The sequence below is a fragment of the Caretta caretta genome, chromosome 6, assembly GCF_965140235.1.
Source record: "Caretta caretta isolate rCarCar2 chromosome 6, rCarCar1.hap1, whole genome shotgun sequence".
Lineage (NCBI taxonomy): Eukaryota > Metazoa > Chordata > Testudines > Cheloniidae > Caretta > Caretta caretta.
Window position 1 is genome coordinate 77317367 of NC_134211.1, and position 22869 is coordinate 77340235.

The window sequence follows — 22869 nt, forward strand, 5'->3', positions numbered from 1 at the left end:
GAAAATCATTTAACTGTTCTGTCGTTTTCCCATCTGTAAAAGTAGTATAATTATACTTACCTGTTTCACAGGGGGCATTGTGAGGCTAAATCCATTAATGTTTGTGTGTGATGCTCAGGCATTCTGGTTTTGGGTAGAACTGCTGTAAATAAATAAAAATGAGCTCATGGAGCTTTTGTGGGCTCTGCAGTTGCAAAGGCAAATTAGGATTTTGGGTTTTATTCAGTCTAATGTGTTAATTTCTTTAGATTGCTTGCCCTGTGGAACTACACCATTTTGTTGCCTTTGTAGACCACTTCTTTGTATAATCTTTGCTTAGTCATTTTCTGTTATTAATATATATATTTTACTTGATAATCCTTTCATAAAGTGTGGTGTTATGCCATAGAGCTTTCTCTCATGAGAGAAAGCTGGCATTTGTATCTGAGTACTAGAGGAAGCATCTGAAGTGTGTGTCATATGAAGAGAATAACTCAATTTACTGCTACTGGAAAATCAACATGAAATAATGTCCAGGCTTATGATATTCTGCTGTGACCACCTAGTACACGTAAAATCTCTTTAATCAACAGTCTTCCAAGTGAGTAATTCATCTCTCTCCATATACTCTGCCTATCCAGTAAGTTTTGCTGCAATGACCTAGATTAGATTTAACTTCAGGAACTACTCACAGATTGTAAAGATTGATTATAAAAAAAATCTGTAGATAATTATGCTTTTTTCAGATAAGTGACAGATTAGGTGGGTGGTGGAAACTAATGAGAAATTCTTTCTCTTCACAGCCAGTACCTTGAAAATTACCTGTGGATGAATTATTCTCCAGAGGTGTCCAGTAAGGCCTATTTAATGTCAATCTGCTGTATGGTGAATGAGAAGTTCAGAGAAAATGTACCTGCGTGGAAGGTAACCAATTTCAGTTACAGCTAGCATTGACTTTGATCCACAAGTTGCAGCTTTCACACTGTGCCCACTTAAAGTGATGGAAGGTAGCAGAGCCTACAATGTTAAAAGTAAATGGTGTGTTTTCTGAGGTTGTCTGCCAGAGTACTTTAAACAGTTGTATGTTCTTTTTTTGAGAAAAGTAGTAGACAGATGAAAGATTTCTTTTCATATGGATTTCTCCTTTGATATGAAATCATTTGTTCTACTGTGTAATGGCTTTGCATTTCAGATATGTTTTTTTTGGACACTTGACAAAAAGTCTGGCATTTGGTGAAGGATTTTTTCTGGTAGTAGAAAGAAAAATGCCAAGAGGAAATTACATTTGTGTGTGTAAAAATGTATCACTGAAAGTAGGACAACTATTTTATCTCTGTCAGCTTCTTGTTTGAAACCTTTGAGTATATTTTTGTGGCTTATATAAACTGAAAATGCTTTATTTATGAACTGAACTTACTAGTAACTAGTTCAGAATACCATTTCTTAAGTAAACCTCTTATATTGTTGATGCTTGCTTATATATATTTAAAAATAATCTAGGCAGAAATAGAATATGCAAACTTTAGAGCAGAGGCACATTTTCGTCCTAATATGATTTACTGGTTTAAAATATATATATATCAATGAAATAGTGATCCCCATTAGATGTAAAAATATACCATGTGCAAAGTTTAAAAAAACCCCTACTACTAAAAATCCCATTGTACCTCAATACATTCCAAGTATAGGCAGGTGATCATACAGTAAAGTCAGTAGTATGTTAGTTTACTTTTTAATAGTGCCCACTATATTGATCTTACAAGAGAAAGGAAAGGAAATTACTTCAGTGTTAGTGAAACAGGACAGATGAATAACCTGGAGCCTGAGTGACTCCGTTTGCCCAGGTCTCTGCAGCTTCTATATCAGCAAAGGTACAGCATGGGAAATGACAGGTGCAAGCCTCCTCACACCTTCCTATCCGTGTCCTTGAGTCTTGTTCTGGAGGGGCAACTGGTCCCCATGATTATCCAGTTCTTGTTTTCTCTGCTGAGATTGTTGAGAGTGCCCCTGTTATGGTGGCTTTGTGGGGTAGGAGCTAGAGCAAGACTCATTGCTCTCACCACCAAACAGCTGTGACTTTTTTTTTTTAGTCAGAATCCACCTGATTCCCTGACTGGGACTGGACACAGGTTAGAGTGGTGTGGGGGCTGATCTAACTGGCACCAGCTGGTAACAGTCCCATAGGCCCCTCTGCTAGCTGAGCCTAACCAAAACATGGAGTACTCCTGCCAGGTTTCTGACATACCTCCTCCCCAGCACATCACGTGGGCCACAAACGAGGTAAAGTGTGTGTCAAAGCCAGCCAGTGCTCTGCCCTTGGAGACTCCTGCACACCATGGGAATTCTGGAACAGGAAGATATGGCCAATCTGTGCTCCATTTGTACTGTGTAAGAAGCATAAAGGGACCAAAGTAGGGCAGAGAATCAGCCACAATGTTTTTCATGTGTGGATTTTGATAGGAATTTAAATTTTTTTTTCTTTTTTTTTTTTTTTTTAGATGGTAAATAGTTTTGACTGGAGCTAATTGAAAATACAACTTTCCCTTCTATTTCTAGACATTCAAAAAGAAGCCAGAGCACTTTCCTTTCTTTTTCAAATGTATATTGGAAGCATCATTAGATGAGAGTGACAGTGAACTGTCTCTGCATGAACAGACAGTCCTCCTTCTCTTCCTTGATCACTGCTTCAACAGTTTAGTAAGTTATGCTGAACATGTTTGAATATTTTCCATATGGTTGTAGTGTTCCAGGTGAGAGCTGGATTGATTTAATTGGTGAGTCTGCTAAATAGGACATACATTGAAATTCCTATCCTCAGGAGTTGGGTGCAGTAGGGAAGGTTGTGGTAGTTGCTGTGGCCCTTGTGTACTCTTCCATTCCCTTCTCCCTCCTTCCAGCTACTGACTCCTGGTATGGCAAAGGGCATGCAAGGGGATGCAGTGTCTTATCTCAAAGTTGGGAGAGGGACACTTATTGCTGTAATAAGTGGAGTGTGTACTATAGAAGACTTAAGAGAGCGTAAGACTGTTATTTGAGTCTTAAGCTCAGTAAAATTTATAACTATATATTATACTGGGAAATGTGCTTTTATTTTATAATTGTGTCTTAAGAACTGGATGGAAAACTTCCATGTAAATGAAATTTCGATGAAACATCGAAAAAAGACATAGCAATTTTTTTCACTTTCTAACCAGTTCTAGTTATTAATATATTGCCGCACTAATAGTTGCTTTAAAAAGCACACACAAAAGTATGTGTTTAGTTTCTAGTGGAAGCAGTATAAAACTATAGATTATAACTTGGTGCAATTTGCATTTTACATACGATGGATGTTTGATGCTGAACTAGCTTTTGTCCAGTGTGTGGCTTCTCTGGAGCATAAGTTTTCTACACGCACACATTATTTGAAATGTTGCTCCCCCGTCATTCATGGTGGTGATGGTTTTTCATTATTTGTATTATGTTTTCACCTACAAATCACCAATCAAATTCAGTGTTGTAGTTAAGCTTGGGAGAATTCTGGTGTTTGTTTTTTTTTTATGGATAATATCAATACAATATTTATTTTTAAGGATTTTTTTTTTTTTTTAGTTTTTTAATCAATTTACATCTTCATAGTTGCGGGACATTATGGGGAGGGTCAGACAATAATTATTTAATGACAGTAATCACTGAGATTCAAAAAGTTAAAGCTTTATAACTGTTAAAATACAAATTGTTCACAAGTCAAAGTATAAAGTAAATATCCTTAGAGTTAAATTTAAGTTATTCTCAAGCAGCATTTTTCTTTCTTTGACTATTTGTATATTTCAGTGTACATTTCAGTGATGCAAATTATTTTTGATTGGGTTATGTGTGTATGGTGAAATCAACTTTTACTGATGTTTAGAGATACAATATTTAATCATTCCAAGCCTACATGTATTGCACTAGGTGCTGTAGAAATAGATTAAAATATAGTTTGTCCCCCAAAGAACTTACGATAAAATTAAGACAGGATCTAAGAAGTAATGACCAGAAGGAATGGGAAAGAATGGTTAAGAGAAACAGTAATAAAAATGTGTTTACCTTGACCAGATGTGTGCATAACTAGGTGGTTTTAATTTTTTTGTAAAAATATATTGTAAGAAAGCAAATAAGATAAGTATTAGGCGTCTTTGTTGTTCTTCTGCTTAGCTATTACGAGTTAACATTTTTCTCAAAGGCATCATCGTAAAAGTAGATCTTCAGGGCTGTGAAAGAGAACATGGTGGGAATTCATGGACTAATATGGGGAGGATGTTCCATATGCATAGCACAGTATGGAAGGAATTATGAAGGTGCTTGTGGGAGGAGACTGGAACTGGGATCAAACTGGTGATGTAGGCTGGAATCTTAGATGGAATAGGGAACAAGATAAATTTAGAATAGTGGTTAAGAAGGCATATGCTAAATTGTGGAGGTCTGAAAGGTCAAAGATAGAGTAGAGCCTCTCATACTTGACTAGAAAGAGGTCATTGGAGACCTTGGTGGAAAGCAGTTTCAGTGGAGTGGAAAGGGCAAAAACTAAGTGGGTGGAGAGCAAGGGCAGAGTTGTAGATGGAGCATTCGGTAATTCTATAGATGGTGCATTAAGAGGAAGTTGGGTCAAGGGAGGATTTTTCAGATTTTGGGGAGGCTATAAGAAGCTTCTATTCTGAGTGGAGAAAAAAATCCTCTCATCAGGTTGAGGAAAACTGTGAGGGAGTGAATGGAGCAATGGGAGTCATGAGACAAATGAGGCTTGTGCTGCTACTAGGGTATGTGGAGAGCATTCACTGTCACTGAGCATAGGGAGTGATTGAGATGGTCATGTCACATCTTGTCTGTCTTCACTTTGAATTGCCAACTCCATATAGCAGGAAGTCACCAGACAGACCTTGAAAAGTCACTTGATGTAGCTGTTGAAGGAGTCAAAAATGTCACCGAACAACATTTCCAAAGAATTCAACACACACACACACCACATATACAGGCGAGTATAGTCACAAAATCATTGACAAGCAGCTCAATAGTGTTAATAAAATCCATTCCATGCTGCTCTTACTACATTCTGCTGCAACTACAACAGTACACAGTCATCATCAGAGGGTGCACTCTGCTCACTGGGAAGGAAACCTCAGCCCTCTGCTCATTGGGAAAGGCGCTCTGTATACTGCAGCACTGGTTGGCTGGGGTAGGTTAATTTCAGCTGAGCCTCCCTTTCTTGCCATCCTGGATTTGAGCTGACAGGTTAGTGAAAGGGAGAGCTCAGAACCAGGGGGAAGAGGGCATTCGCCTGACCTGAGCTCAGTGCTGCAGGGAACCAAGAAAGTAGATTTAAAAACAAAAATCTGCTAGCCAGACCCATTCCCCCTGTTTCCAGGGTTTCATTTCTGAAAACAGCTCGGCAGCTAACCCCAGGCCAACCCAAGGGAAGGAGTAAAGGGGAACTGAAATCAAATTAACTCCATCTTTGATCCTGTAGTAACGGCTTAGAGGCACAGTGCCTCCCCTGCCCCATTGGGGCACATGGCCCTGTCTCATTCCATCAGTGTGGCTCTCCTTGCTAGCTAACCTGCCTCCCCCACCCTGCCTAATTTGTTAGCCTTCTTTCCCTGCATTACAGGGTGTGCTATCTACTATGAAGCAGCAAGCAAGAACACATTTGGGTAAAAACAAGCCCTGGCTAATGTGCTGCTCTCTCCAAAGTGCACCTGGCTTTAATTACCCTCCACAAACTTCTTTTCCTTGCCTGCAGATTATAGTGATCTTAGCCCAAGAAGCCTTGGAATGCAATTCTTTCCAAGGAAATGCTCAATTGAGACGTAATGACGTTGACTTGGTGTGCAACAGAATGTAGTAAGAAGGGCATGGAATGGATTTTATTAATACTGTTGAGCTGCTTGTGAATGATTTTGTGACTATACCTATTGGTGACTTCTTTCTCTGAATGTCACTGTAATTGGCAGTGAAAATCGCTAGATTTGTCACTGGTCACTTTGACACTTGTTTTCTTGCTCGGGAAACCAAAAAGTCACTAAATCTAGTGACAATTGCTAAGTTGGACACACTGCTTTGAGTTAGTTAGGTAAAAGGGTTTCATGGATTAAATAGAAAACTTAAGTGTCTTGTACTGACAGAGGATTTGTGAAAGCAAACCAAAACAGAAGATTCCTAAAATAATCCAGTTACTGTTGTTAGATAGCATGGCATTGTGTAGAGCTCAACTCTTTCGTAACTGTTTGAAACCTTCTAAATCTACAATAATGTGTGTATTTTTTTTATGTGAAGGGTAGAGCCCATAAAGGTGTTAGGAATATGCTTGCAAGATAATATTTCTGTAAACAGATTTTAAATGCTCTAAGTTGACTTCTCTGTTTAATATCTTGTAACAGGAAGTGGATTTGATCAGGGGTCAGGTGCAGCAGCTCATCTCCCTGCCAATGTGGATGGGCCTACAACATGTAAGTATTTTATCACAAAAAATGGCAAAACACCTTCCAAAGAGTGCACAAGGCTTTAAGTATGAAATGTCCATTAACTTTAATGGAAGACACGTACTTTAAAATCCTATGCAATGCTTTTAAAAAGAAACTCCTTTACGTTTGCCAGAACTTTCTCTTTACTTGACCTACCACATCCTTTTACAAAAATTAGTTTAATTGTATTCTAGGCGGCAGGGATAGCAATTATTGCAGTTAAGGTTTCCTAATACTTTCCATTATGAGACCTGTTTTTGGTTGTTTGTAACTTTTTGTCAAACTTTAACCAGTCGGGTTGAGAGATCTTCCATGCCAGGTGTCTTATTAATAATAATAATTTTTAAATTCAGCAAAAACAAATCAACTGTTTCTCAGAACTAGCTCAGGGAAAAATGCATTGTTTTGACCATTTTAAAACATTCTTGTAATCATATGAGAAACTTTAGCACCTCCATGCTTTGGAACAGGGACTTGAAATTTGTCAGGGGAGATCACCCTGGTGTCAGGAATGTGCTTTCTGCTGTCCCTGTGAAAAGGGCTCAGATCTGGCCAAGTTATGAACCTCAGTTTACATATGCTCAGTACCTGTTACTGTGACTGCTAAATTCTCTGTAGACTCCATCTGTATGGAGCATGCTCCAGCTCTAGGCTGCACCTGTAGGGGCTAAGAAGGACCTTCCTTGCAGTTGCTTTGTCTGGCAGCCAGGGGGCCACTGTGGCAACAGGAACTGTAAGCAGAGAGAATGTCTCCTGTGTTGTTAATGCTCCCCTGCTGGCGTTGACTGGAATGCAGCCTGACTAGAATGCAAAGGAATGTAGGGGGGTGGTGGTGGTGGTGGGGTGGTGATCGAGACTAGTGGATAGAGCTGATGAAGAGAGTAAGAATTGAGTTAGGGATTGCGATATGGAGCTGAGTTGGGGGAGCTGGGTCTGGGATCAAGAACCAAGATGTGTATGTTTGTGGTGGGGACTGGAACTGGTGTGAGGAGCTGTGAGGTGACAGGGAGACGTGGATAAGGACTCACTGGAGGGGCTAGGGACAGAAGGGTTTGTAAGCATTAGATACCCTATCCTCAGAATCTGGAATAGAACCCAAGATTCCTGGGTCTCTATTCCACTGCTGTCAGCAAGTAGCCCTGAAACACACTGGCAAAGTGTGTACCTAATCTCCCTATAGAGGCTGGTTCACACAGATGATGATGATAACCTATATACTATCTGACAGGTTTCAGAGTAGCAGCTGTGTTAGTCTGTATATGCAAAACGAAAAGGAGTACTTGTGGCACCTTCGAGACTAACAGATTTATTTGAGCATAAGCTTTCGTGAGCTACAGCTGAAGTGAGCTGTAGCTCATGAAATTTTAACAAATTTATTTGAGCATAGTCTCTAAGGTGCCACAAGTATTCCTTTTCTATATACTATCTGTTAACTTAAATGGCACAGTTCTGTGCCCTGTGTCCAAAGATTCTAACCATACTGATGAACCATGTTGGAGTCAGTGAGCTTCCACATGATGAAATTTCTCTTTTCAGTTTGCATTTTTTAAAAACCTAGGAAATTGCATGCAAAACCACCCTCTATATAATTGCAAAGTGAAGAATTCAGAAGTTAGGATAAGTCTGAATTAAGGTGGCCCATAAAATCTTAAATTAGCCCCCTTGTGTGTATGAATTATGATAGTCCATGATCATGTACTATTTTTCCATAGGGGAAACTTTACTTCTGGCATTTCCTAACTTTTGAGTGCTTGATTTTGCAACCGTAATGATTTTTTAATTGAATAAATATACTGAGCTAATGTGTATTACATTCCTATGTCATTTTGTGAGAGAAATGCAATATTAACTAAAATCTTTTTGGGGTGTCCAAATGAGTTATTTCTAATTATTATAGCTAAGGATAGCATGATCATTCACTTTTATGTTCCTGTATGCTTCAATTGATCCTTGCACTGCTTAACTTTCATTAATGAGCTTCTAGTACATTATGTTTCTTGTAATGAATGGTCTGTGATGGCTTATACTTGATCTATTTTTTTTTTGTTTTTCCCAGGGAAAAAGTATTTGTGTATTTTGAAAAATTTTGTTTTTACAGACAAGGAAAGTTAATATACAGTAGAGTATGGTGTTTCATTTTTTTCTTAATACAAACAATTGAAAATAACCACACAAAAGGAAGGAAATTCACTAAACGAGACATTACTATCTGGTGTGACAGGGTCGGGCCAGATGGCTACAGGAGACTAATAGAAGGCAGATATATTAGCCCCAGGCTAAGTAGGTCCCTTTTCCTTGGATAAGGTAACAGGGAAGGTTGCAGAATAATCAGGAACCTTCTGAAGACAATTAAGACAGGCTGATTGGCTGCAGGTGTTCTAATCAAGAAGCTGTTAGAATCAATTAAGGCAGGCTAATCAGCATACCTGGGTTTAAAAAGGAGCTCACTTCAGTTTGTGGTGTGCGTGTGAGGAGTTGGGAGCAAGAGGCACTAGGAGCTGAGAGTGAGAACGCAGACTGTTGGAGGACTGAGGAGTACAAGCATTATCAGACACCAGGAGGAAGGTCCTATGGTGAGGATAAAGAAGGTGTTGGGAGGAGGCCATGGGGAAGTAGCCCAGGGAGTTGTAGCTGTCGCACAGCTGTTCCAGGAGGCACTCTAGACAGTTTCATTCCACAGGGCCCTGGGCTGGAACCTGGAGTAGACGGCGGGCCCGGGTTCCCCCCAAATCCTCCCAACTCCTGGTCAGACACAGGAGGAGTCGACCTGGACTGTGGGTTCAGTAAAACGGCCAAGCTGAGGGCTGCCGTCAAGCTCCAAGGCGAGCAAATCCGCCAATAAGCACAAGACCCACCAAGGTAGAGGAGGAACTCGGTTACACTGGTTATTAATTCATAAACCAAAAATACTCTGTGGGCTTCACTCCTGCAGATCTTTCGATTAAGTCAATAAATAGTAACCAGATTTTCAAGGTTTTTTGGTAGTGAGGTTTTCTGTTGTTGTTTTCTAAAAATGTTTTATCTCAGGATGTGAATATTGGAAGATGATTCTTTTCTAAAGACTCTCAGCAGACCATCGAGGTCTGACTAATCAGTAGATTATTAATTCGTGCAATGTGTCTCTATCATAAAGTGTTATAACCTTGATTGTATGAGGTACTACTTGAGAAAAGGTTTGGGGAAACCTGATCATGTTCTTGGATGGCTAGTTTTAGATTTTTATTTGTGCATGGTGCTACATTTTTTCCCCCTTTCCTCCTAACTAAATTTTTATCCTGTATAATGAAAGCGAGTTCATAATTGTTTTTGGTGGCTAAATACCATTTCACCTTTTCAGGCACGTCTGGAACAAGAACTGAAAAAGACACCAAAGCTTAGAAAATTTTGGAATCTGATCAAGAAGAATGATGAGAAAATGGATGAAAAGACACGAATGCAGTATGTTATAAAAACATTTTTTTATGTTAAATTCAAAGCATGTAATGTAGTGGTTCAGTTTAGTATTCCTGAGATAAATCTGTTTGAATTAAATAGATCTTAGAGTGACAGAAATCAGCAGTTGACAGTGCACTGCTTCTGGACACAGCGTTATAGAACAACATTCCAGCAGATTATCCCATGTGAAATGCTTATAGGGGTTATATATTGAATCATCGCCAATTAATCAACAGATTAACCAGATCTTGAAAAAATCTATATGATGAAAACCGAAAAAGAACATTAACATTCCACATAATTGATGAATAAATATTTCCCTTTCTCACAGATTTTAGAAATTATTGAAGCCTTATTGCTTACACTTAATGGTGTATTTTGAAGAAGTTTATGTATCTCTTACCCAGCAATATTAACTGTTCTAAACACTTACATTCTGCTGTGCATAAGATGCAGCATACATCTGTGATGCATCAGTAGTTACCTGCTGTCTGCATTGCGATCACTTACTGGTACTTTCTGTGACTCAATGGTAAAGTGGTAATCAGTGAGTGAGTTCTTTGCAGTAAAGTTACAAATGCTGGCTATGCTAAGTGGTAAGTCACTTTGATTGGTGATAAGAGAAAATGATTGCTGACAAAAAATATCTTGGTTTTGCTGCTGCTGTTTAAAAATGATGCGGAAGAGTTAAGGTACAATTTTCAAAGTTCCCAGAAACAATTCTAGTAAAATAAACGTACCCTGGATATAAATTACATTCAGTTTACAACCTCTTATGCTAATAAGGAATGTAACATACTTCTAGGCAGCATTTATGAAATATTAATACTTTGATCCTATGTCTGATTTTTAGGGCATATCGAGAGAGAAGATTTCTTTCACAGCTCATCCAGAAATTTATCTGTGTGCTAAAATCAATACCCCATTCAGGTAACTTTGTGTGCATGCATGTATATAATATGTGTGTATTTTTTCAGGTATCATTTAGAAGTTCCTGTGGTGCTAAACCAACTATTAAGGCCACAATCCTTCCATCAGATCCAATAGGTTTGGGCATTTACTTCAGTGAGAAATTGTGTGATATAGGATCTGCCTGCATGGATCTGTCTTCGGGGGGGTTTAAATCTCTATATTTTTTTAAAATAAAATAAATTGGAATGCTACTTTACAGAGTTTCTTCTCGGTTGTAATAATATAAGAATGGTCATGCATGGTCAGACCAATGGTCCATCTAGCCTAGTATCTTGTCTTCTGACATTGGCAGTGCCAGAAGCTTCAGAGGGAACAAAGTCCCCAGTTCAGCAAAGCACTTAGACATGTGCTGAAGTTCATCTCTGTTCAACAAAGGATTTATGTCCCATTGACAACAGAATTTAAGCAAATACTTAAGTCCCACATTCAGCAAAGAACTTAAGTCCACAACATTAACCTGCACTCTCAGTACTGTGGGGTTATAGTAAGGAGAACAAAAACATATATGAAAAGTGGGGTTTCATGTGTCTTCAGCAGAAAATTGGTCTGACAAGAAAATATGCATGCCCAATTTTGAAGGAAAATGTATTAGTACAGGAAGCAGTGTTAAACCTGCAATAAAGGCTATTACTACAATTTCAGCATCAGCTTAGGCTATAGCTCCTTCAGGACCCCTGTTCTTAGTTTTGGAAAATGTTAGCTTGTAGTAGTGCATTAGGTTGCTATAAGTCCAAAATTCCTAGCATTTGGAAGATACTAGAAAACTGAATATTCATTAATGTAGACCCAGTACCCTCCTCACTGGTGTGATTCTAAGAGTCTCCCCACAGGCCTATTTGAGGCTCCTGTATGACTGCTCTGCTCATGCCTCCTTCATCTGGGTCAGTGTAACCCTTAGTGAATCATCTTGTAAAGCAGCAGGGAAAGTGGAAAAGATACTTCCTAGATCACTAACATCGACATCTGTCAGGGCTCATCTCTCTTCCCTGTAATAATAAAATAAAATAAAAAAAAGTCAAAGCTATTTCATTTGAGAGTTTATTTTTAGAAAGATTAGTCTTGGCCCCCTTTTTGGCCCACTTCTCCATGCCCTTATTCCCTTTTTATATTGGAGCCTTGTGATTGGTTTTATTTGTTTGAATTTTGAGTTATAGTGGTTTATTATATTTTTAATTGTATTTTAATTATATTTATATCTTGTGCTTATCTTTTACATTTTTATCTTAATACCTTAGCAGGAGAAGCTTTATTTAAATAAAACCTTATGATTCACAGCTGTGCTGTAGACTTGCTGTGTGACCTTGTGTGTGTCGCTTAAGGCTGTTTTCTGCACCAATCTAGAATAATCAAGCTTGATGCAGGGGGATTCCGTGAGGGATGGGGAAAAGAATCTTCCGCTATACAGTCCAAGCTGTGGCTGCTGCTGCAGCTATTTCCATTCCAATGTCCTTGGTTTGTCAAGGGGCAAAATCTATTGGATTTGTATAGTAGTGGATCCATTGACTTTGATCCTCCCTGGCCAACTGCTGTCAACCTCCAAACCTAGCTACTATGCAGAGCCATTGGTAATCCTCTTGAAGCAGGGTTCCAGAATGTCCCCAATCCTGTGCGTGCTTCTGTACCCTCCGTGCACTGGATTCACACCGCTTTTCTTACCTACATATGCTGGTTTATGGAAATGCAGTTGTATTATTTGATGAGAGTGCATTGCCACAGTATGCATATATTTATTATACAGTCAGGCTAGGGGAAAGGACTTAAAGGTGACTGGTCCAAGGATAACTTGCATCTCAAATTTAATTATCAAACAAAATGTTTTCTCCAAGTGAAATCTAGTTTCTTGTTTTGCTGTCCTTTATTACTTCTGAATGTTAATTATGCCCTATAATGGATAGCCAAAGTTTGCTTGCAGGCACTGGGAAGCCCAATGGGTGCTCTGTGTTAAAGTTGAGTACACTTGCTAGATGTGAACAGCAGGTCTTTCAGCCCAGGAGTCTTAAGAGGATAACTGTTTTGCTGCTTATTGTTTGTTCTTCCTCTACTTCCTAGTGTGACTCCGAGTCTTAGGATCCATAATTGAGCTCTAATAGGTAATTCCAAAAATCAGAACTGAGTGCTTTGAAATTGTAAAGTCCTTTTATTAAAAAAAAAAAAGTCACGGCCAAGAATTTTTAAAGTGACTAGTGACTTTAGGAGCCTCAATTTTGCATGCTCAGGTTTGAAATACTATAGAGGCCTAATTTTCGAAGAGTGGGTGATCAGCATTTTGGGAAAATCTGGTCCCTTCATGGTGTGTTAGATTGGCCAATCTTAAATTGAGGCACTCAAACTCACTAGTTATTTCTGAATATCTTAGCCTCTGACTTCTTTCCATCTGAAAATCTGTTTTGGTTTTGGGGGAGCATTTCAGAATAATGGAAGAATGAGCCCGTAATTTTATTAATCTAATACTGATTAAATGCTAAGAAACATTAATGTTTGCAGTGTTGTTGTAGCCATGTTGCTCCCTGGATATTAGAGAGAAGAGGTGCGTGAGGTAATAAAGATGTTACCTCACCCACCTTGTGTCTCTAAGAAATGTTAATTATTGGCTAATAGCCGTGTTGCTGTGGGAGCTTCAGCTTTTTAGCTCTTGTTTAAATGTGAAATATTTTTAATTTTTGAAATGTGGTGGAACAATGATGTTGAATAAATGATGAGTTGCAGGGATGTTTTGTTTTTTGTGCCTAGGTCCTCTTTCCATGGACAGAGTTCATTACTGTGAAAGATTCATCGAACTCATGATAGATCTAGAGGTAAGATAGTGTCTCTCCAAAGCAAATGCTTTTGGAGAGAACATACTGAATATTTTCTGAGCATGTACTGCTCATTTACCTCTAACTGTACATAGACTAGTCCAGATGGAAATGGGTTCAATCTCCATGTCTGGAGGGAACAAAATTTTCTAATGTATTACTAAATCTGTCTGTAAATAGCCTAGCGTGTGTCGTCCTGTGCACTGACACAGACTTGCCAAACCAGACCTCTTCGCGCAGTAATCCACAGTTTGCACTGGTGAAGCATGTCCCCAGTTTAAAATGAGGTAAGCTGCACCCATGCAAACAGTGGCTTTGCCTGCCTATAGTTAGGGGTTTGCCCCATGGCAGCTGCATAGACGACTGATCATTGTTGACTATAAGCAGGGCAGATTGCCAGTGTGTGCAAGTGTTGAACTTAAACTGCCCAAAACAAGTAGACAGTGATTGGAGCAGAGGCAATAATTCTGGAAAACAACAAGAATGTTCAAAGGTTTGGATCCATTACAAGAGCTGTGCTCTTAATGTACCTTGGGCCATCTGAAACATTTTGGATTGCCAATTGCAGCCTCAGAAAGCACAGATAATTCCTTTTTTTTTAAAAAAAGCTGCCTGAAATGCTATACAACAAGACTTCAAAATCAGTGAGAAGTTTGCAAGCACTGATTTAGAAACTTCAATCTGCAACTGATGTGTGAAACCAATGAGTCTTTATGGAAGAGGTATTGACTGCATCTATTAACACCATGATTAAATGATGATTCATTAAATTGCAGTGGTCATGGCACTAGAGCAGTGGTCTCCAACCTTTTTATGCCCAAATTCACTGATTGAATTTAAAGGCAATCCAGGATCTACCCCGCCCCTTCCCAGATTCCACGCCCCTTCCCTGAGGCCCCACTCCACTCACTCCATTCCCAGCCCTCCCCCCACCCCCCCGGCCGCTTGCTCTACCCCACCCTCACTCACTTTCCCAGCTCCCATTGGCCACAGCCTTCCGTTCTTGATCAATGGGAGCTGCGGAGGCAGTGCTTGCAGGCAGGAGCAGTGTGCGGAGGGAGACCCCTACCCCTCCACCCCTGGGACTGCGCTGGCTGCTTCCGGGAGCGGTGTGGGGCCGGCAGGGAGCCTGCCATAGCGGCAGCTATGCTGCACCACTGGTATGAGCAAAGGTGAACAGACACCTGGTGCTACTGAAGTCAGTGGAAGTTTTGTAATTGACTGACTTGAATGGGGTTAGGACTTTCACTTCAATATCTGCTGTGTTCATGACAAGCTTGATAGGCAGAGAAAAACACTGCTTTGTCACAGAACCTTTCGTTGGATGGGATTACAGTTGGCTTGGTTTCCCTCACTGGCTGTAATAGGAAAATGTTGTATATTGATCTTTCTGTGGATACAGTGGATGCTGCTTAATAGTAACCCCGATATTAACAACTTCTGGTTAATAGCAACATTTTGCTGGGAACCGGTCCATCATTGACTTTAATGGGATTTGGATTTTGGCAATAGCATGCCACTTATTGAGAACTCTTTTTCGGAAGATATGCCTCTACTCAGGCAGGTTTGTAGGGCTGCAGCTAGGGAAGGAGGCTCTGGGATGTGCCTTCACTGGCTGCAGCCCCTCAAACCTTCCTGCACTTGCGGACTACACAGGAAGTAAGTGGCTGGGATTCCTGCATCCCTGCCCAAAGGGGAACCCCCTGTTGGAATTCGAGCTTGGAGGGAAGGCTATGGGCAGGGCAGTAGTTCAGATGCCTGGGCTTTCCATGGGAAGTGGTGGTCCAGGGGGGCCCACAGAGCTAGCTGTATGGCACATATCTCTGCTCTCGTCCTGCCCACGTCCCAGTGCTTCCTTCCCTGGCTATAGCCCCACAAACCTGCCTTCTGCTTATTGGCAACTGCTGGATAATGGCAACTTTTTGCTGTCAACTGAGGGGTTTGCTAATAAGTAGCATTTACTGTAGTGTGAAGTTCACAATGTCCTTTTTTTTTTTTTTTACCAACTGTATGCTGTTTCAGAATGTAGCTAGCAAAGTGATACCTTGGTTAACTGTAGGAGGGAAATTCAGAGGAAAATTCTAATTGTAAATTCCTTTAATTTTTAGTTGTACTTATAATTTTTATGCCTCTGTCAATGTATTTATAGTCTTAGCAAATTAACTAATTATCATTTGAGGTATCAAAAAAAGCCATGATTTACTCTATTACTACAGCCAAATTACTTCAGAAATTAAGACTTTTTTGTTTTCCTGCCACAAAAGCAGTACAGTGTATTGTAAAACAACCCCAGGGGGCAGTGAGGTTCTATAAAATATGATCTCTGCAAGTACTGGAGGTGTGACATTCTTCTGGGTTTCTCTAGTTCAGCTACTTTGAAAATTAAAAGGCATTAGTTCACACATCAGTGATGCTGATATAGTTTCACTATAAATAGTAGGTTTATTTTAAATTACTTCATCTTCATTAAACTCTGTAAAGATCATGATGGTGGCACTTACAGAAACCATAAGTACAGGTGATTTAGTGTTTGATACAGTAATATAAGTGTTAACTCGCCGTTTGCTAAACACCCTAGTTTCCTAGGATCATAGCAGTTAGTAACAAAAGACTAATTAGATCATCCGGGCCACCCCTTTGAAAGTACAGGGCACTGTCCCCGGAGAGAGGACATTTTTATTAAAGCTAATGTTTAAAATCAAGTTTATACACGTTAAGAAGGAGGGTACTGTACATCTGGGGTCAGGCTTGAGTTATGAGAGATTACAAGTATCAGTTACAAGGTTCACAAGATACGTTCATAATACATAACCAGCATAGACCCAGATTGGGGTACAATGCTGGATCTTAGCCAAAAGGCCAAGAAGCAGTAAATTTAGTGTCTGCTATCTCTACTATGTGTATTACAGGAGAGTTTGAGTTCAAATAGTTTGTGAAGCTTGCTGTACTGCTTGGAACGGGCGAACTAGAAACTAGCTATAAAAAGCCATCATGTTCTTTCTTCTCTGTAGCATGTCCCATGTGAATGGAGTATTTTTACATACATTTTAGGTCTCTCTTGCCTCTGCCTCCTGCAGGGCATTTCATATTAAATTACATCCATTACAGTTGAATCTAAGTTACTTGGCCATTCTGCCACTTGCAAATGATATGTTTTTGAAGGAAACTGTAGTGGTTTGACTGATGGCTTTTTTGTGTGTGTGTGTGTGTGTGTGACTATGAATGACAGTTATTATTTACTGCACTGACATACTGTTTCCTCCACCCCCCTTATTCTGATTACTTAGTGGTGGTAACTACATTCTGGCTGCTTCAATTCTATCTTTATTTTCAATTGAGTATGGTATTCTTCATTTCTTGTCCTAAACTGTTACCTAATATGTGCTGTTGAACAGCTGCAATAATATACAAAAGTAATATCTGTATTTCAGTGGTGGGAGTGAAGTCATTTCTCTCTTTTCCCTTACATCAGGAAGGATTTTAATAAGGCTTAAATAGTTTAATATGTGAAAAATTGTGAGATCCATTGTTTTTAGTAAAGTTTAATGGAATGATTATCATCTTATTATAGTTAGCGAAGTACATTTACTGATATTGGTGGCATGAGAAATACAAGTCTTGAATAGTATTTAAATTTAAAAATAAAATATGCACACAATATAAGGGAATGACTCAGCTTTTACATTTTTAAAAAATGCTCTCAAAAAAAGCCTCTTTGCATTGTACAACAGATATGAAGGTCAAGGATATCGTTAATAAAATAATTGCTTCTTTGTCCTGCTAATCAAACACAAAATACAAATAATCAAACAAATCAAATACACCTCAATAGTGAGGTGTGCATTCTGAGGCCCTGATCCTGTAAAAGGCTCCACCCTCATGGATTCAGATACCTGCACAAAATCCACTCACTTAAACAGGAGTCAGCACAGGTGAATTGCATGCTAGGATAGATGTCTCTGGGAAGATTTTCTTTTATGTAAATAACCATCACCATCTGTTGATGCAGGACTGTCCTGACCCGCCGTCTTGAAATGCAGAGAAGATATATATGGAAAGCCATGGGTTTCAAAATCATGTATGTTAAGACTACTACTAATGCCAAGTTATTTATTTTAGGCCTTGCTTCCCACACGGCGGTGGTTTAATACAGTATTAGATGACTCCCACCTTGTTGTTCATTGTTACCTCTCTAGCCTTGCTAAAAGGGAAAAGGAGGGCCATCTCTTCTGCCAGGTGAGTTTTGATCTTACTGAAGAGAGCGCTTTAGTTCTGAAGCAGCTCAAAATATTTGCTGCCTCTTCTTATGTTATCTGTCTGTCTGCTGAAAATGATTACTTTGTGTCACGTTTTTTTGGAAATAAACTAAAAATTGGATTATTACTGAGTAGACTTTGTGCACAGATTTATTTTAAATCCTCAAAACATTATTTTTGCATTACCTGTGTAGTGTGTGTTTTATATCCTTGTCTCTGTTTTGAGCAGTTTTTAAAATAGTCTACACAACATTCACCCAATGTGTCCTAACACAGAGAAAACAAAAATCAGTTTAAATCTTTTGCTGTATTTGTGACCTCAAATTTTCTTCTGCCCAACTCAGTCCTCCCCAGAAGCCATAGGAAATGAATGGTTTATGTAGCGTGCCCTGAAGTTCAACAGTTTAGGCTACTTTAGACCAAAGGTAGGTGTCAGCTGAATGGGATGAGGGCAGTCTGGCCTCGTGGCTGGAGGGGCAGCTGGCCTAGCAGCCAGAGCCAAAGCCAAGGGTAAAACCGGAAGGCAGAAACTGGGTACCAGACCCAAGAGTTGAACTGTAGTCCATAATCAGGAACAGGAGCTGAGGGTCAAACTGGAGGTCAGGAATTGTAGAGAGCAGGGTATCAGCCAGGAGGGTTTCAAGGCAGGGGCAGGACAGAGGAAAGGCTGAGTGCAAGGCAGGAGTGGGCACAGTGGTGGGTATGAGCATGGAGAAGCAATGAGCTGCTGCTGCTGGCTTAAGAGTTGGCCTGCTGGCCTTTGCAGCCAATCAGGTTGTGTAACTAGTCAGGCCACCAGCTGCAGGCTGCCTGTACTGATGAGGCTGGGTGGAGACTAGCTCTGCTGCAGGCCCTGATTCCAGATAGCTCGGGAGTGAATTCCAAAACTGACAAGGCTTAATGAACATCCTACTAAATTTGACTTTAGAATCACATTATTCTAACTGCTGTCCTTCTTTTCTTTTAATGTGCTGACAAGGTCTTAGCAGTTAATATTTCACAAACTGGTAGTTGTCAATGTTTTACACCATGAGAAAGCTGGTAAAGAAAACATTTCTAAATTTAATAGGCTAGCAGCTGTTAAAATCAATTCCAATTTGAAATGAAAAAGGACCTGGTAACCAGAATGATGTGAATTTTTTTCTGCTCAGGTCCTTTATCTTGAAGTCTGTCAAAGCTAGAAAGGCTTGAGTCCTCTTGATATATTTTGATACGGTCTCCCACAGTATTCTTGCCAGCAAGTTTAAGAAGTATGGGCTGGATGAATGGACTATAAGGTGGATAGAAAGCTGGTTAGATTGTCGGGCCCAACGGATAGTGATCAATGGCTCCATGTCTAGTTGGCAGCCAGTATCAAGCGGAGTGCCCCAAGGGTCAGTCCTGGGTCCGTTTTGTTCAATATCTTCATTAATGATCTGGAGGTTGGCATGGACTGCACCCTCAACAAGTTTGCAGATGACACTAAACTGGGAGGAGTGGTATGTACGCTGGAAGGTAGGGACAGGATACAGAGGGCCCTAGACAAATTAGAGGATTGAGCCAAGAGAAATCTCATGAGGTTCAACAAGGACAAGTGCAGAGTCCTGCACTTAGGAGGGAAGAATCCCATGCACCGCTACAGACTAGGGACCAAATGGCTAGGCAGTAGTTCCGCAGAAAAGGACCTAGGGGTTATAGTGGACGAGAAGCTGGATATAAGTCAACAATGTGCCCTTCTTGCCAAGAAGGCTAACAGCATTTTGGGTTGTATAGGTAGGGGCACTGCCAGCAGTTTGCGGGATGTGATCGTTCCCCTCTATTTGACATTGGTGAGGCCTCATTTGGAGTACTGTGTCCAGTTTTGGGCCCCACACTTCAAGAAGGATGTGGATAAATTGGAAAGAGTCCAGCGAAGGGCAACAAAAATGATTAGGGGTCTGGAACACATGAGTTATGAGGAGAGGCTGAGGGAACTGGGATTGTTTAGTCTGCGGAAGAGAAGAATGAGGGGGGATTTGATAGCTGCTTTCAACTGCCTGAAAGGGGGTTCCAAAATGGATGGATCTAAACTGTTCTCAGTGGTAGCAGATGACAAAACAAGGAGTAATGGTCTCAATTTGCAGTGGGAGAGGTTTAGATTGGATATTAGGAAAAAGTTTTTCGCTATGGGGATGGTGAAGCACTGGAATGTGTTACCTAGGTAGGTGGTGGAATCTCCTTCCTTAGAGCTTTTTAAGGTCAGGCTTGACAAAGCCCTGGCTGGGATGATTTAGTTGGGGATTGGTCCTGCTTTGAGCAGGGGGTTGGACTAGACCTCCTGAAGTCCCTTCCAACCCTGATATTCTATTTTCAGGACCAGTATCTGTAGCAATTGTCCTGGACCACTCATAGGAGAGTGAACTTTGATCCTCTCATTTTCAGCTGGATTGCCTTGCCTTCATAGCAAATTTCATTTGTTACCTGGATGTATCCAGATATAGCCTTTCTGCTGATAGGAGGAGCTTTGCCCTCCAGAGGTGCTGTATGGGGTTTACATTCTTTTTAAAGAAAGGTGCCTTCTGTGGCCAAAACAGGCTGGCCGGTAACCCCTTAGTATATAGCAGTACAGTCAGTGTGCCAGGCCTCTGTATCTATGCAAACAGTGTGCCAGCAGTTTCAAGAAGTTCTTGCTTATTTTAATCTCATTTAATTTTCTTTACTGTAGGGGTGGTTATGATCCCAGTGCAGCATTCAAAAATTAATTCTACTTTTTCATTATGATACTATCGAAGCAAACCCTACCAGATTATACCTCATCACTTCATGGCAGATGGTTACGTTCTTTTCTTTTTCACTTGTTCTGCGTGTATCGGAGGCACTAGAACTTCACTTTATGTGCTTGAAGTTATTTGTTGTCAAGATGTTCTCGGCAGCTTTATCTCATGGCAGTTCAGCTAAATTCCCTATGTAACGAGTCTCAGCTTCAACTCTTGGCAGCTCCTACGAGAATTTCCTTGATAAAAAAGCTAATCAGTAATTATTTTAGTCTCTTAAGAGATCACTTCCATAGTGTACCTTTATTTTGTGGTTGGAACTGTAGCCTTTGCATTGCTATGAGATATATTGTCACTTTTGACGTTAATTGTGCATACATGTGGAACATTGCATTGTACATGTATCGAGTGATATTTGAATAGTTCATTTTTATTTGCATGTATAGCCTTTTACAAGAATTCGTATGAATGGCATTCAGTGTAATGTGTCGGTGGCCATGTGGATGTAAATTCAATATAGGGGTGTCCATATGAAATATTTTACAACTCTCTGCATACAGAGATAGGTATTATGGACATTGCTAGGACTTTCTTAAACTGTAGCTAGAATCTCATTTTAAATTTGTTTGTTTAAATGATAGAATCTCATTTAAAATTAGCCAAGTTATTTTTGGCTAATGCACAAAACATATAAATGATCAGTCCATGCATATTTCTCTGTCTAGATTATTGGTATCTTGGTAAGATTATATATTATACAGGGGTGCCTGAAGTTCAGATGTTAGGTTCCATCTCTTTTTGTTCAAGGTTTTATATGGTAGTTGCTGATCCCATTCTCATACGTCACTAATTTACATGTATCATGTTTCAGCTTTTAGACATGCTTAAATTCTACACCGGCTTTGAAATTAATGACCAGACTGGGAATGCTTTGACAGAAAATGAGATGACTACAATTCACTATGATAGAATTACTTCCTTACAGGTAGGCAAACACTGAGTTTCATTTTTAATATATTTTTTTAAATATAATTTGCAAATAAGATGGTGATTCTGGTCTTTCCAAAAGGAAACATCTTGCTTTTTTCTGCTGTATTAAAGGAATGGTGCTAGTCTTTCAGTTCCTAACTTTGCATAGCTTCGTTCAAAAATATTCTGAAGAACTTCATATAACACACACTTCGAATTGCATGAGCAGATAAAAGAGCAATTAGCCTGTGTGTATGTGCAGAGAACCTAACTAAAGTGACAGTCAATATTAGTAAGTTTATTATCTGTTTCAGCAAAACAATACCACCTCCAGTTTTGATCTTGTCAACTCATTAACTAAAAAGGGTCAGTCTCCACAAGACTTATTTGTGTGGGAAACCTAGGTACAGGAGGAAGTGGTATTGGTTATGCAACAGATGTCACTTTTCCTCAGAATAAGTACTCAGCATACTACTGCTAATAGTGCTGTCTTTCAGGTGAGATATAAACCACATCCTCACTACCTGTGGTTATTATGGGACTTTTCACAAGAGCGTTATGCATGTTTCACATGGTGCTAATTAGGACTGTGAAGAGATTTCTTTTTGGGTTTTCACAGCAGTTTTGAATTGCACCTCCGGAGGTTCACTGAAATTTTCATGTCTTTTAAAGTTCAGAACTAGATGAACTTTGGTGAGTGAAATCCCGGAGTTTCACAACCTTGTCAGTCTCTACCAAAGTTTCATTACTGCCAATTAGGAGGCTATTATAATGCCAAAACATCTAGTGTTTATCAGACACGTTAGAAAAATAAATACATCTCAGAAGAACAAGAATTGTATGTCACATTTACTAAGCAGAAAAATAGTTGCTTTTTCATTATTTTTACTCCAGTAGTGCCCACTCTGTGCTAGGTGCTGCACAGAGGAAGGTGGAGTTCTTACATGTTCATGGTCTCTTATTAATAAACTCTTGTCAGAGCAATCCTCCCCCCCCCCCCCCCCCCCCCCCCCCGAAAACGTCAATTTAACCTCTCATTAAATTTTGGGGGGCTTTTCTAGAGAGCAGCTTTTGCACATTTCCCGGAACTATACGATTTTGCACTTTCAAATGTGGCAGCAGTGGACACTCGTGGTTCATTGGAAAAGCTGTGTGGACCCCTGAGGTAAGCCATAAAGATGGAAATTCAGTTCTTCTGTTTCAAGTTTATTTCTCTCCATTGTTTGTTACTAGTCTTCTAGCCTTTTTATGT

At 39.8% G+C, this 22869-nt stretch overlaps 1 protein-coding gene across 2 annotated transcripts in view; it reads left to right on the forward strand.

Moving 5' to 3' along the window:
• AQR (aquarius intron-binding spliceosomal factor) overlaps positions 1 to 22869 on the forward strand; it is a 123760-nt gene that overhangs the window by 10134 nt on the left and 90757 nt on the right. For both annotated transcript variants that reach the window (XM_048852358.2, XM_048852357.2), the window contains exons 5-13: positions 783 to 903; positions 2536 to 2676; positions 6375 to 6443; positions 9796 to 9896; positions 10747 to 10823; positions 13596 to 13660; positions 17780 to 17896; positions 21520 to 21633; positions 22679 to 22782. In XM_048852358.2, coding sequence (XP_048708315.2) covers positions 783 to 903; positions 2536 to 2676; positions 6375 to 6443; positions 9796 to 9896; positions 10747 to 10823; positions 13596 to 13660; positions 17780 to 17896; positions 21520 to 21633; positions 22679 to 22782 — 909 coding nt within the window. The remainder of the gene's footprint in view (positions 1 to 782; positions 904 to 2535; positions 2677 to 6374; positions 6444 to 9795; positions 9897 to 10746; positions 10824 to 13595; positions 13661 to 17779; positions 17897 to 21519; positions 21634 to 22678; positions 22783 to 22869) is intronic.